Source organism: Condylura cristata, unplaced genomic scaffold, assembly GCF_000260355.1.
Source record: "Condylura cristata isolate star-nosed mole 26May11 unplaced genomic scaffold, ConCri1.0 scaffold00005, whole genome shotgun sequence".
NCBI lineage: Eukaryota > Metazoa > Chordata > Mammalia > Eulipotyphla > Talpidae > Condylura > Condylura cristata.
Window position 1 is genome coordinate 15,885,269 of NW_004567106.1, and position 16,379 is coordinate 15,901,647.

Below are 16,379 nucleotides of genomic sequence, written 5' to 3' on the forward strand. Positions count from 1 at the left end.
ATGGACTATTTATACTCGAAGTTAAATATTCAAGGGTCAGTTCTTTTTTATTTGAGTTTTTACTTGTATTGTCATAATATACCATTGGTAAGTTGATAAGTACTTAGATGCTCATGAAACTGCATTAGAGATCATCACAGAAAGATAAAGACTTAGGTTCAATATTTTTCATAACAAAGTCAACCTGACCCAACATTGAACCTTTGAAAGTTCCCTTTTAAATAAAATACTGAGCTTATTTTAACGTAACACACACACTCACATACACTCACATGATACTATAGTATGTGTACAATCTTTCTGTTTTAGAACCAAAAATACTTACGAAAATTTAAATTTACCATTGGAAACTCAAGATATCAAAACTTATAGAAAAGATTCTTTCACATTATAAACAATACATTTCAGTTACTCTGTTTCTTTAGGGTCCTGGAATGGAATTTGCATAGTCACTACAACAGGGAACCTACTCACCAGCAGATGGCAGCAGAGCACTGAATTATTTACCTTCATTTGCCTATTAGGGCAAATTCAGCAACTTCATTGAGAGGGAAAAATTAAGGTTCTTTCAGAGTATTTTCTAGGTAGTTTAATTCTTTTCTTTCCTTGTATTTAATTCCCTTATTGAGAAGTTCCTTTTCTTTTCTTGATGCTGTGCTTTGACTGTTCTGAACTAATTTAGGTTACTTTGAGAAGGAAAGTTTGTGTACTGGTAAGAAGTGGTGGGGGGTTAGAATTAGACAATGTATGTTTGAAGCATTACATATTTAAGATTGGCTCTGACATATGACTTGACTCATTTGATTGTGACATAAATGCAATTCTAAGTATTTACACATATTGTATGAAATTTATCCTTTGTTACTTCACACATAGGCCAAACATGGTAATGGTTTGATGCATTTTAAGTATATTTAAATTACTCACAATTCTACTAGTCTTTTTACTTTATATTTCCAACAGGACATGATTGACAACAACAGCAGCTAACAATATGCATCCAAAGTGAAATAAAGTCTGAAATAAAATTCAAAAGGCCAGTGACTAAATGGACATATGACATTTTTCCGCTGACCTGGACGTCACCTTCATAGTTCACTTTTCTTAACAGACTATGTCAAACAAATTTAAATGAATTTAAAATATAGATTTATAATTTTAGGCCTTATAAACTGTGTTTTGTCTTTGATTTTTAATTTAAGTGGTTAGTAATTGAGATGTCTTTCCTGAGAGTCTCGGGTAACTGCGACAATGAGAATCTTGCTTTCTACACATGCTAGTACAATTTTAAGACATTAAGTGCTCTGACATTATTTCAGTTAGGTGTCATTTTTATTTTCACTTTAGCTATATTCATATGCATATTTAGGGTACCAAATCTCCTGAGAATGCAGAGATAATAGATCTGATCTAGGACTTCAGTAACATACATGTATTGACTAAGGCATTCTAAGAATAAAATGGTCAAATTTCTTATTCTGGGCCTATTACTTATTCACCTCCATTTTGGAGAATAAAAACCAGATTCATTGTGACTCGAAACTATACTTTAATATTCTCAGTGGTAGACCATACCTGGTTGACGTGGTCCAGTTTGGGGCATGGCCTTCCTCCATTATATGGTTTTTCACGCAGCCATTTGGACCGAACCTTCACGCCACTCCCGCAGGACTTGCTGCAGCGTGACCAGTTGGACCACTCACTGAGCTTGCAGTCTGAGGGACAAGGGATGATGCAGGCCTCTTCGATGTAACCTGAGAGGGAAAATGGGGTGAGGGTCATCTCCTCCACCTGTCACGCACCCAGGACCACTACTATTCCAGGTCATTTAGAAGGTCCCAGTTTGACTTGACAACAATGTATAAATACAGATATGTCTCTGTTGTTAGGAACACAAATTAAACGCTGCAGGAAAATGCCACATGCACACAGTGACTCTGTTAAAGTAACAGCTGAGCAGCTGCCATCTGATCTGTTTAGGATTCATGCTCACCATATTTCAACATTTCTGATATTCTGACAGCTCCTGTTTAATTGAAAATAACCTGTCTGCTGCCATAGCATTCTCTGCTGCCAGCATGATACATAAAAAAAAATAGTTTTCTATAAAATCCTGTTACTATGACACAAATTCCAGTTTGAGTCTGTACAAGGTTCTTTCTCAAGAAGAAAACCAGACCCTCTCAATCAATAACCAAAGGAAACATTTAACTTAGCACATTTTGTCTACTCTTCTTTGAAAAATCAAGTCTGAAGAAGAAAAATGAATGTTAAATAATGTCTCCTAGTTTTATCATGCTGTCAATTTCAAAGCATGTTCACATCTTGAAAATCTTCTAAATGTATTGGGTAGGTGTTGATATTCTACTGGACAAAGAACAAAACAAACGCATAGAGATAACTGACAAGTGCAAGGTCACACAATAAAAGATGGGTAAAGGTTTTCTGAGGTCCAGTCCAGGACTCATTCCATCAAATCACACAGCCAATTAACTTAATAGTCTACAGGTATGATTTGAAAAATGGGCTCATTTTCCTTGAAAAGCCTCTCACTCCCAATATGGCATTTCACACTATCAATTTATTATTATTGTTCTCAAGAAAGGAAAAACTCCCAGAATTAAGAGTCAGATACATTGCTGTCTTCTGTAATATTATGTTATGAAGACTCATTCTGGATACAAGGGGATACTACCTTACCATTTTGTATCAACATACAGGACTCCGTGTTGAAAATGATGATTTTTTCCCTTTTTTTGAAAGATTTATTTTTATTTATGCATACTAGAACTGGGACATAAGCCAGCAGTGCAGAGGGTGAGACTGACCACAGGCAGAGTGGGGAGCAGAACAAGCACATCTACTGCAATCCACTGCTACTGGGAGCAGTGGGTGAGACAGGAGAGGTCTGCTGCACCATATGTAGGTCACCTCTCTATTGGGGATCCAACTCAGGTCACAGTGGTGATAGCATGACAGTGCTGAGACTTAATTTCTACAACACCAAGGAGATACCTATAATGCAATTTTTATAATGATTATGCTGTTATAAATAATATATTGGGGAATTTTAGGTAGATTAAAAAATTAAGACATACTTTAAGATATATAAAAGCTTAAGTTTGGTGTTTTTTATTCAATGAGTTGTATGGTCATCACCACTATGTAATTATAGATCATTTTCATTACCTCAAAGAGAAACTGTACTTATCAATACTCATTTCCCATTCTCCCATTTTCCATTTCACATTATGTGAGCTTTTGTGACTGGCTTGTTTCTTTTACTTTGCTTTATGTTTTCCTCAATGGCATATCAGATGCAGTCTTCTTAAGTGACTTAATGATATTCTATTGCATGCACACATCATATTTTATTTATTTATCAGTTGATTGTTATTTTTAGTTGTTTCCACAGTTCTATAACATAACATTGCTGTAAGCATATGTGCACAAATTTCTGCATGGACCTGTTGTCAATTGTTTTGGGTATATCCTGAGGGGTGAAATTGCTGAATCATATGATAATACTATATTTCATTTTTTGAGAAAGTGCCAATTTTTTTCCAAAGTGTCAGTATAACTTACATTAATAGTACTAAGGTTTGAGTGTTCCAATTTCTGCATTTGTCAAAACTTGCTATTACTGGATTTTTAAATTTTTGTATCATTAAAAAAACAAAAGTTATAAATTTGAATAAAGTGCAATTTATTCTGTGGTTACTTGTATCTTGGTTCTTACCTAGGAGATCTATATCGTGACCTAACCATGACCTAATGGAATCACATTATATATTGATGGGTGCTAGCCTTCTTTTCCCCCACATTGTGATGTGAGGATCTGCCATGTTGTTGAAGATTACCCTTTTTAATGGATAGTATTCTTTTGTGTGATTACAGTATGGCTAATTTATTCATTCTATAGTTGATGAACATTTGATTGGTTTTCAGTATGGTGATGTTATTAACAATACTATTAAGAACATTCTAGCAGGTGTTTTGTGAACATATGTGTGTATTTCTTGATATTGTCAGAAGGTTATGTATACTGCATCACCTACCTGTAACTGAACTATAAAAGGATTATTGAAACAAGTAATTATATGACAAATGTGCTATCAAAAACAGAATGCAGAGGAAGTATTTTGAAAAAGGAATGCGTCCCACATAATCCTCTAGAAAACAGATATACTAATTTTGTTTTCATGGTTGTGAAACGTTAAAGACATTAAAGAAACAATGAAGCTAGGTTCTGAATGTACTTCTGATACTGAAGAAGGCATCTGGAATGTTGACAACCAGCCAAAAAGAAGTCTAATTAAAAAGATTCTAGTGTTTACTGAAATTTTAAATAGCAGAACTATTCTTCAAATAGATTGCAATGACCTATTTAATTTTTTGGATTTGCCTTTAATTGTGGCTTGAGTTGGGAGAACAAACCCACCTCCCTATGTTGAATTAAGATACATTTTGAAACACATTCCACTCATACAACAGTCAGTAAGTAAATTTATATAAAATGGTATGAGATGCCTAAAAAAAAAAGTAAAAATTAAGACCAGTAATAGTTTGTTTTATGTTTGATAAAAATATTTCAAAAAGTAGAATCAAGCAGTAAAAATTCTTATTTTCAAATTAATGTGATTCTTTGGCCAAATTTTTAAAATTTTAAAGAGCAAGGAATTTTTTAATCCCAATTATGTCTCAGTTATATAGCTTTAGTAAAATGACACTAGTATTTTAAAGGTAATAAATTATTGAAATATTTCTAGAAGAATTGCAATTTTTCTTGCAATAAAAAATGTAACCTGCTAAGCTCACAAATGTCTGTAAAGAGTCAAATTTTAACTTTTTATTATTTGATAATTATAGTTGAAAATATAAACATGTGATTCTTAATAACATTACAGACTGATAAATGGAAACTTGTTTTAAATTTCATCAGCTGAAGTATGATGGAACTATAGAGATTTAACATGTATGACTTCTGACTAATTATTGTATTATCAACTTAGCAGGTTTCCAATAGCATATTTTAGAAAACACCTCTCAAATAAAACTCAATCTATTAATTTGTTAAAGATTCAAATTAGCTAGTGTGATAACAAGAAAATGCTTAACACTCCATTTTTACTTTCCATTGTGTATCAAGAGTCTATAATTGCCTGTCATGTTTATCTAGTACAATTAAATTCCTTAAATGCTACTAGTGAACTGCTAGATAAGCACTCAGATATATTCTACACTGAGGTCCTTTTTGAGGGCAATTAACAATAAACAAGGAAAGATAAACATTTTAAGTGTTTTAGATCTAAATAAACTGTTGGCATCTTGTAGCAATTTATGGTTACTGGGGAATGCTGGAATAAAATAAGTGATTTCACAATTTGGATGTGAAAACTTTCAGCAGCTCAACACTGAGTTAGACACATGAAAAACTCCTCACTCCTGACCCTATTTTTTATTATCTTATGTCTGCTCTGACTACTGCTTTCAGGTTGAAATGAATACAAAACACTGGGAGCTTTAAAGGGGCAGCCCAAGGACAAACAGCCTTCCAGATTTGTCCAATCACCACATTCATTTAAATTATGAATGTGTAGATAAAGTAGCTTTCAACAATCTTCACAATTACTATATATTGGACTGTCAAAAAGTGTACTTTTGATAAATTAAAGAATTCGTTTTGAAAGCTCATGAAAAATATTGATTCTAATTTATAACTGGAAGAATAAGCAACTCTAACACTTTATCTGAACCATTTGGATTAATCTCAAAATGACCTTAAAATTCTCTTCCATTTAAATGTGTATTATCTACACATGACTACAATCAGAATTAAGAACATTTAGCTAAACCTTGACCTACTGTGATTCTCAGGAGGCTGAAATTATTGAAAATCATTTCAAAAACCTCCAAATGTAGTAATTACATTATTAAGAACTGAAACTTGATATTTGAGAACACCAAGCTACTACATATACACACCCACACGCACACAAGCTCTTACACATAAATATAAGCCACAGGCTCATACATACTCATTGTATAGAAAATTATGAATCTACAGGGCAATTAAAGGAGTCAAGGACTTTCTATGTATATTATCTTATCATCTGCAAATAGCAATGGTTTTACTTCTACCTTGTCAATTTGGATCTCTTTTATGTTTCTCTCGCATTATTAGTCTAGCCAGGACTTTACTTCTATGTGAATATTTGTGGTGAAACTAGACATCCTGACTTACACATGATATTTCAGTTTTCACCATTGTGTAAGATGTTAGTTGTAGATTTGACATACATGGTCAAGCAAAATACAGATGACTATACGGCACAAGGTAAAAATGCTCATCATTATTTATTACCATGCAAATCAAAACCACAGTGAGGTACCACCTCACCTGTGAGAATGGCCCATATCAAAATGACAAGAACTAAGTGTTGGCAAGAATATGGACAAAAGGGAACATTCATGCAATATTGGGGGGGAGCGTTGACTGGTTCAGCTCCTATGAAACACACTGTAAATGTTTTTCAAAATATTAATAACAGATTTATCATATGCCCAAACTTTTCCATGTGTAGGTATCTACCCAAAATTTGCAAAAATAATAATTCAAAGAAAGCAACTCAAGACCCCAGTAACAGATGAGTGGATTAGGAAGATGCAACACACACACACACACACACACACACACACACACACACACACAAGTATTCCTGAACAGTATGCCCAGTTATTAAAAAAGATGAAATCTTGCTATTTGTGACATAAGGATAAAGCGTGAGATTGTGCTAATATATTGGAGAGAGACAAATATTGGATAATTTCACTCAGGTGGAATATAGCAAACCATACAAAAAGGAGCATAAAAAAAAAATGTAAAAAGACTCCAGAAATCTGATTGTAGGACTGAGGCTCCAATAAATAAGTATCACAAAGACCAATTATGTGTTTAGAAAGTTGGGGCATTATGCCATCCAATAAAGGCACAACCTCTGTAAAGAAAAGATGACTTCAATTGTGTGACCAATAATAATGAAGCCCCATAAAAAAAAAATCACCATGGGCTGTAAATATACCAGCATAATATGCATATACCAAGAAGAGTGAAACTTCTGATTCCACAAAGAAAAAACATGTAAAACCTAGTGTTTAGAACTAGTGAGCAACTGTGTGCCTCTTATTTTGGCTGGTTCCAATTGTGCCCTTGCTATATAATAAAACATTAGTGTTAAGTATAGTGTTTTCTGAGTCCCAGAGAATTATTGAACCTAAATGGCAGTGGGAAACCCCAGATCTATAGTCAGTTTCCCAGGAGTAATGTGGGACCCCTGAATTTACAGCTGGTATTTGATAAGAGAGCAGTCTAAGAGGATTGAGCCCCTAGCCTGTGAAGCTTGGCCCAAGTCCATATAGTTAGCATTGGAATTGCATTGTATTTTTATTTAAAAAAAAATAACCTTATTTATGCAAAAATAGTTTACTTACTCAACCACAATAAAAACCTTGGGAATAATTACATACATGATGCTACTAACTGTAACTGTAGTAGCATCAAATTTAATATTTATAATTTCTCCCCAAATTTAATATTTATAAGTTTGATACTGAATTTTTAAAAATCAGAGACAAATTCTATAAACTCACTTTGGGAATAGGGCATTGTCAGCAATATATACAAACATATTTGATGGAGTTCTCAGATTATGAAGATAAAGTAATGGGAAATAAAGGAACTTTGACACTTACTAGATAGAATGATTTATTTTTAACTTGATCAATGCAAGTCACTGCTTTTCAATCAATAAAAATCATACACTGGTGGAAGTATTTCCAAAGGTGAGTTTTCAAACACTAATTTGTTAGATTCTAACGTGTTAAACATATTTTTTGCAAAAGCATTCTGTGATAAGGAATTTGGAAAATTATTGATTTTCATTCTTTTAATATGAACTGTGTATCTCTAGCAGAATGATTCAGATACAGAATTCCTATACTTATTGAATTTCTCCTGTCACTTCTCACAGGGACCAGTGAAGAACAAATCATCTACATGGGTTGTAATTTTAATGAATTGAAATTGGATTTGTGTTTTGAACAGCACAGAGCTTCACAAAAATTTTTCAGTAGGCCATTTTGTGTCCATTTTAAGTTGTGGGAGAAAAGTTCAGGAGCCAGCAAAGAAAATTACCCCCAAATTTAATTTCTTCAATTATTTTACGCTTTAAGGTATAAAGCTTTAATGGTCAAATCTATGGTCAAGAGAAGAGAAGCTCTCATATGGATAAACTTTCTGAGTTTCTCTTAAATGGTTACTTAAAAAAAGCATAAGTCTTATTTTTATACAAACTAGGTATAATTTCCTGTAAGGGCTAATTTAGTTTTCAATGCAGCCATGAAGAAATGAGATCAACATGATGAATAAGTACAAAAGATTTTTCTTTAAGGTTTAAATTTAAAATATCCACAAATTGTTGGTGTGCTGTTAGGTTACTTTTAAGCCTATAGAAATATTTTATGGCTAATATATACTGTGTTCTTCATGTATTAATTTAAAAAAATTCCTTATGCCCAAGTCCTTTTGACTATATGAACATTTTGTTAATGCTTTGAAGTAGAAAATATACCTTCATTTCAGGATGAGTCTAAAATAATGCATGGGGTCCCTCCCTAGTGGCACAGGAGGTTAAGTCTCAGCACTTTGAAGCTATCCATAGCCACTGCAATATGAGTTCCATCCCTGGCCAGGGAGGTGACCCACATGGCACAGCAGACCTTTCCTGTCTCACCTGTTGCTCCCCTCAGTAGTGTATTTCACTTGATCTGCCTATTCTGTTCCCCACCCACTCTGTCTCTGGTGAGTCCTCTCATCCCCCACACCACATCTCTAGCCTGTACCTCAAAATAAAATAAAATAATGCAACAAAAAGTATTAAAGCTATTTTGGATTTGCAGGGCATTTTTAATATAATAGGAATCTATATGCAGATTTAACATAGGAAGGGTCCTGGGACAGAGACAGAACAGAGAGAACTTTGCTATTCCTATGAGCTAACTTGGTTAAACAAAAGATTAAGCAAATCACCATAAAACCACCTTGGCTCTCTGTTTTTCTGACTAGTTTTTAACTATCTCCCCAGCCTATTTATTGCTGAGCTTTATTTTTTTTTTTTACAAGTTATTGAGTCACCTGGCTGTTGCACAAAGAAGGGAGAGACAGACCCTGAGACCAGACAGCTTCAAAGCAGAGTTCAAGCATGTGATGTACTACCCCCGTGAGTTGTTCTCAAGTGACAACCAAATGGACTTTCACCAAGTCTAATTCCTTTCTTTCTCAACCAATAAAATGTCATCCCTTTGTTTTCAAACACTAAGTCTAATTCCTTTCTTTCTCAACCAATAAAATGTCATCCCTTTGTTTTCAAACACCAAGTCTAATTCCTTTCTTTCTCAACCAATAAAATGTCATTCCTTTGTTTTCAAACCCCAACCCTAAAACCTACATAGCCCCCACTCAGGCGGTCTTTCATGCCCATAAGGTCTCTCTGGAGGTCTTTCCTTGCTCTTTCAGTAGTCAAGAGACAAGACTCCTCGCCTATCCTCACTGGGGACTGTGAAGCCCTCTTTTCACTCTTGATCAGATAGTCACATGAGCCCACCACAACCTTGGAAGCAGGGCCCATCCGTCCATACTGATTTCCAGGAGCTGGAGCAGTGGACAGTGACTGGCTCTCTCTGGGCTTATCTACTTTTGGTTATGGAGGGTGAGATGTGACCTGATGGATCTGTGGATCCCCTCCCTTGTCTGGTGACAGAATCCAGACATCATTTAGTATCTTGATGGGTTTTAAAAACTTGTAATACCAAATAAGTTGTGTGACAACCCTATGGCATATCACTAAAATTACCTCTCTAATCATTGCATTCAAATTAACGTTACCCCTTCTCTCTGACATTAGATGAAATAGGGGTTAAAAGGACTAATGAAAACAGATTGGTAGAAATGATTGATAATAATGAATTTTCTTTTAACAAAACTGATGTAAGTAAAGAGATGTTGGAGTTACAGTTAAAAATGCAAAATATTGAATGGTTTCATTTATAAGAGGAATGTAGAGAAAACAAAAAAGGTATCAGAAAAGGAAAAGTAATATAATAAAGTAAAAATCAGAATCATCAGGCAGTGATAGATCAGAGACATTCTGTAGGGGAAGAGGAGGGAGAAGATCAGGACAGGAGTGGGAAGAGCACAGTGGACTGTGGTTATGGTGCACAGGGGAATTGGTGGTGGGATTTCACAGGGAAACCATACATTGTACAAGATGAAGGATGATGTAGTGAATATATTGTAAAATAATAAACAATAAACAGTGGAACCCTTCCTTTCCACAAAGTTGTGAAAAGAAAGCTCTATAAGGACATGGGATATATTGGAGGCATGTTTGCTGCCCTGGCCTCAGGAGGCAGGTAGGGTCTATTTTAGAGACCATGTTATTGAATAATAGTTGACTTGCAGTATCAGCACCATGGAACACATTAAAGAAAAGTGGTAGATGGTTTTCCCATCACATATAACATGAATGGTAATTGCAGGAAATTTTCTAACTCAAGTTTCCCTCATCATTTCCACAGTACTCCTGCAGGAAGTCTATTAGAAAATAATGCCGGTGTCCACACCTTGTTTAAATTTGACCCTAAGTAGCTCTTTTTGCTTTATGCCCAAGTATATGTAGCACCCCTTTCCTTCCTTCCCTGGTTCTTTTTGATTTACAATTATTACCTCAGGGAAAGTCTGTCCCTCACCCCCTGATTCTTTCACATTTGAAAGAATAAAGAATTTTAACTGTGAATGATAAATGAAAAGCAACCCTAGTATTTCAGACTTAAATTCTGAAATCAACAATGTTAAATCAGTGCTCCAAATGTTAAATAAGTTTTTGGAGACATCAGCACTCCATTTTAACTTGTACAACAACCTACTCATTGTCTTTATTAGATGAACTAAACTGAGTTATTCCATAGTGATTACATTTGAAGGATAAAATGAATTAAAAGGGCAAACCTAAAAAACAAGTATTATAGTTATCTAATGTCCATCAATATCCAAAAGGCAGAGCCAAATCCTGATAATTTCAAGTTATTAGATCAGGATTGCTGATCACACAAAGACAAAAACTTCATTTTAATATAAAATATTTTATTATATTTACTAAAAAGCCACATATAAACAGAGCTATCTCTAATTTTTCTATCTGAACTGAGACTCTCCTTTGGGCAATCATTAAACTGCCAATATTCTTTCCACAGAAGCTCCAACAGATTAGTTCGTTTTCAAAATCACACCTAAGCAGACATTTAACTTATATAGATATACCCTTACACATTTCATGTACCCTAATGTTCTTTTTCCCACAACTGGTAATGAAAGGAATTATTACAGAGGAAGTGTTGGTCAGGAAACATCATGTTGTGGTTTCCAGGAGGTGACCTTCAGTGGCCTTTCCCACCAACATCCAAGGTCATGATCCCTATTGTATCTGCATTATCTGCAACAGTCCTTAAACTTTAAATGTGCAATAGGAGCCCCTAGGGTTCCTGAGAAAAATGCAGATTCTGATTTAATGGATTGCAGTGTGGATTGAATTTCTGCATTTCTAACACTTTCCCTGTGATGTCTATGCTGCTGAATAGACCACATTTTGAAATCTCAGTTGGCAAATGGCAGTCTAGGTTGGCAGCCTAATTTTTGTAGATAAAATTTTACTGTTAATTTTCAGGTAGAATTGGGGAGTTGTGACAGAGACCTTTTGTCCTTTGAGCCTAAAATAGTTTCTATTACTTTAGTAATAGTTTCTATTATTTTCTATTACTAGACAAGGAAATCACTTGTCTAGTGACAAGTAATTTAACCTAACGTTGATTCTTGAGTTACCTTATGATCACCCCATGTTGGAAAGTATTTGAGAGTTATAGTAATATTTTACCTTTAAAGAGCTATGCATAGTAAACATCACAGACTCAGGAGAAACCTCAAATAAACCTTTCTGCTTACTTGATAATAATAGATGGAAAATATTATAGACATAATTGAACTCAACTTTAGATTATTTATTGATAGTGCACTATGGCTTAAATTGCCTATGAGAACTAGCAAAGACAGACTTGTTGAGGGTTACGATTGAAGAGAAATATCTCAAAGTCCTGGAAGTACTTGTGGAGCTTAAGACAGGAACATTTGCATTTTTATACTTCAAAGTCTTCCTTTCAGAGAAGTCAAATAAAGATAGTCTTCCATATGTCTCAAGAAAATGTAAGTGGAAATAAAGAGAGTTAAATAGCACACAGTGCCAATTAAAGCTATAAGCAGAGTTTGGGAAAATGCAAGTTTTCTCAATTATTATACTAAACCAAGAGATTAAACTATGGTTCAAAATAGTGTCACAGAACAGGGGTAATTCTAAACAGAACATGTACATTTGTGCACACATGCACACACACGTACCTATACGTCTATATCTATCCATCCATCCATACACACACACACACGTAGCACACACAATTGAATACAACTCAGTGATCAAAAAAGATGGACTCATATAATTTGCAACAATATGGAAATGGAAGGGATTATCCTAAGTGCAGTAAGCCAGAAGGAGAAAGACAAATAAATATTAGATGGCTTAATTTATATGTGGAATCTCAAAAAAAACCAACAATGGATCAGTGAAAGACAAGCTTTAAAACCAACTCTTGAAAGCTGAGCAAAGATCTGAGGCATCCAGAGGACACAGATAGGGAGAAGGGAAAGGGAGAAAATTGGGGGTAGAGGGGAGCACTGTGGGGTACTCTGATGGAGAGAAAAACTGATGATCACAACAGAGGGTAGAAATCCTATACTATGAAAAACCAAACTAGGACATCAGATAATGATGCCATTAACACAAATTAAAAAATAAACAATATGTGTGATTTAATTTTTAGTGATATAAAATCTGTGCTACAGTGATACCATCCAAGATTTCACGCTGAAAAGTAAATAACCATAATTTATATTTTTGGACAGATAAATGCCCCAAAATGCATTTGTATATCAACATTTATAGAGGAACTATATTTAATACTGTGGATCAGGATGGATGTTTATATTTCTTCCGAGGTATACTTTAGAATCTGAATTTTAGAGTATGAATATATCACTTTTCAGTACAGAATCTGCTATTATGAGGAATTTCAGACAAAACAGAACAATGCCTCAAGTTTGAGACATTAAAAAAGAGGTGATCACCTGGAAAATGGCTTAAACTAATATAATGCATCTGATGAATATAATTAATCTGGTGCATAATTAATCTGCTTTTATCAGTATAGCAACTAATATGATCCACAGATGAACACTGATGAGATAGAAACATCCTAAGGCCAGTATTGAAGAGGGGATTAATGCCTCTGACTGCATGATATGGGAATCAATTTTATGTTTAAACTAAAAGCAAGAAAAGGAATTTTTTTCTTGAATACTCCTTTAAATCACTTCCACTATTATTTGGCAAGATGATTATCAACAGGAGGCAAAGGTTGTAGGGACTGCAGTGTCAGGAGTGTGTAGGCTAGTTACAGCATTCTACTAAGTCAGAACAGACAGAACACATCTGAGCAAAATAGTAACTGTCAAAAAAGTCAGGCAATAACAACTTGATTTCTTCCACAATGACTTTAGGTAAATATGTTAGTAAATATTAAAATAGCTCATTGGATCTACATCATAAGATGAGGTTTATAAGATAGGAATGACATTGGACAAACACAAAGAATTAAACTGGAATAATTTACTTAGTTAAGGATTCCAGAACCATATACAATCCCAGGAAGTTCTGACCCCTCTTTTTTCTGTGTGTATTTTTCCTCCAGAATAGAGACAATAGTGGATTCTTTAAGCTTTGAGTTGCCAATGCTAAGATAGGAAATCCACTGCCGGTGGCCAATATAAATTATTTTTGTACTTTTCTAATGGATCAGACATTTTTGTGAGAGCAGGGTATTTTAAGAGTATTGATTATTATTTTTTTTAATGACTGGTAAGTGGCTCATGGAAGCCCTCGTGCATCTAATTAGCAGATCAGGGTAAAAGTGATAATATATGGGAGTCATTCTGAAAGCTCATAGGTGATATTAAAAACAAATGATCATCTTAGTGATTCACTGTGCATAACAATTTAAAATGTGAGCAAATACATGCTACATTCCAGAAGAAACACTTCTAAAGTGATTTTCAATCTCACATTAATGACTAGTTCTGCTCTACATTATCATCATATCTCAGTATGGTAAGATTACTTACATCACACTGGTGTTTGTTATATAGAGAATACTCAGTTTCTGTTAGAATGTTTCCCCATGGTTATCATTATAAACACTAAACTCTGTAATTTCTGTTAGTGTTTCAACTGCATGAATTAATCTTAAACTTAGCAGTAAATCTATAGTAATCCAAAAATATTTATAGATTGGCCTATACAATACTATGGAGACCTTATGGCCCGTATCACAAGACTTAGATAAAATTGGAATTATAGGATACAGTTAAAAAAAATAGGACAATGTTTTCGGAAACATTTTTTGTAGGGAAGGTTTAAGAGATCTTAATAAATGTGTTGTTAGAATTTTTATGCTTTATAAATGTGGTTCTATTCAATAAAATACAATAAAACTGAAAGAACACTGTTACAATAACAGAAGTTCTTTCAGCAAGGTTGGAGAGTAACTACCAAGCACCACCTCCCATCTGGCAATTTTAAACTCATCTTTCTTTGGTCACCTCCTAGTAAAAGGGAGGACTACTGTCCAGCATTTGCAAATAGGTGACCTCAATGATTCAGGCTTACCCACTATAAATCAATCTCATTTTGTTATAAAAAGATACATGTATTAAAATAAAATAATAATGGGCAAAGGCTGCTAAGGCTGACTTAGCACTACATACTCTGGTCAGATAGCTACTATCTACAAAGTTTGGCATCTCAATTATTATCACTGCATTTACCTATTATATCTAATTAATATCACTGCATTTATCTATTATTTCGGTTTTATTTTATTTGGGTCTTAGAAAACAAAAATAGGCACAGGTTCCTAAAAGTATATACAGTTTTCTGCTTTCATTTATTGTTATTCTCAACTCAATGAGGGATAAACAAGTATTTTGAGTTTTCACCAATAATAGTTTTCAACCTTTCTTCTCTGCCTCTTAATGACATGTTGGGCACGTAACACATCTTACCAATTTGGTTATGAAAAGTATCTGGTGTGAAACTTTATTCTGAAATTGATTCAAATCCTCTCTCCTCCTCCCCCACCCTTTCTGTGTATATATATATATATAGGTGAGCCTATTCAATACTCTCTCTCTCTCTCTCTCTCTCTCTCTCTCTCTCTCTCTATATATATATATATATAGCTGAGCCTATTCAATAGACTCTAGTTAAATCCCAAGGGAGGCCTGACAGCATTTTGCCTGCCTTTAAGATTTCCTTGTCATCAACTTCAGACTTGGCCGTAACTTATGGACAATGACACATGTCCAAGAATGTCTTATTACCCATAGATGATGTATGTACAGTGTGGAGCCCCAGTACTCAGTTTTTGACACACTTCATTAAATATTCATTTTCTTGCACTACAAGTATGTTTGGCCTTTAGTCCTAAAGATAGCAGATATACATAACACTGAAGAAAAATGGGATTACCGTGACTGTTACATCTGGATGTTTCCACAAGTCTGCTGTTTTGATCGTAGCATGCCATTGCCTGATAACGATATCCTTGTCCACATTCTCTGATGTCTCCTTGCGCTTTCATTCCCAGTAGCACATCCACTTTACCTTCTGGCAAAATGCAATCTGACCAGTTTCCCACAGGCTGTAAATTGTATTTGTCACAAGGACAATATTGAGTCTCAATCAGGGGATACAAATGAGAGTTCTTACATTTCTCCTTCTTTTTACTTTTTCCTATGGAGTAGAAAGCACCAGACAATTATGTTGGAAAATATCATCACTAATTTCAAGCATTCCTAAGTTTTCCACTTCCCTAGAGTTTTTTCTTTAGTTTTAACCATATTCAACAGTAACCTATACGTGAATGCTATTTTCTTGTCCCACAGTACTTTACACAGAGGATATTGGCAGTTCTGGGTGCTTTGCAAAACAAATTTTTAAAAAAAAATTTTTTTCCCTTTAAAAATAGCCCATTTTGGCCCTCCCTGGTGGCGCAGCGGGTTAAAGCACTGCACTGAGAAGCTAAAAGCCACTTCCGCATGAGTTCGATTCCCGCCTGCCCCAGAGGTGACCACATGGTGTGGCAGACCTCTCCTGACCCGC

At 34.6% G+C, this 16,379-nt stretch overlaps 1 protein-coding gene across 2 annotated transcripts in view; it reads right to left on the reverse strand.

The window, feature by feature from the left end:
* Positions 1-16,379, reverse strand: part of THSD7A (thrombospondin, type I, domain containing 7A) — a 382,662-nt gene that overhangs the window by 31,094 nt on the left and 335,189 nt on the right. For both annotated transcript variants that reach the window (XM_012720969.1, XM_012720970.1), the window contains exons 13-14: positions 15,747-16,010; positions 1,576-1,754 (exon numbers count right to left, since the gene is read on the reverse strand). In XM_012720969.1, coding sequence (XP_012576423.1) covers positions 1,576-1,754; positions 15,747-16,010 — 443 coding nt within the window. The remainder of the gene's footprint in view (positions 1-1,575; positions 1,755-15,746; positions 16,011-16,379) is intronic.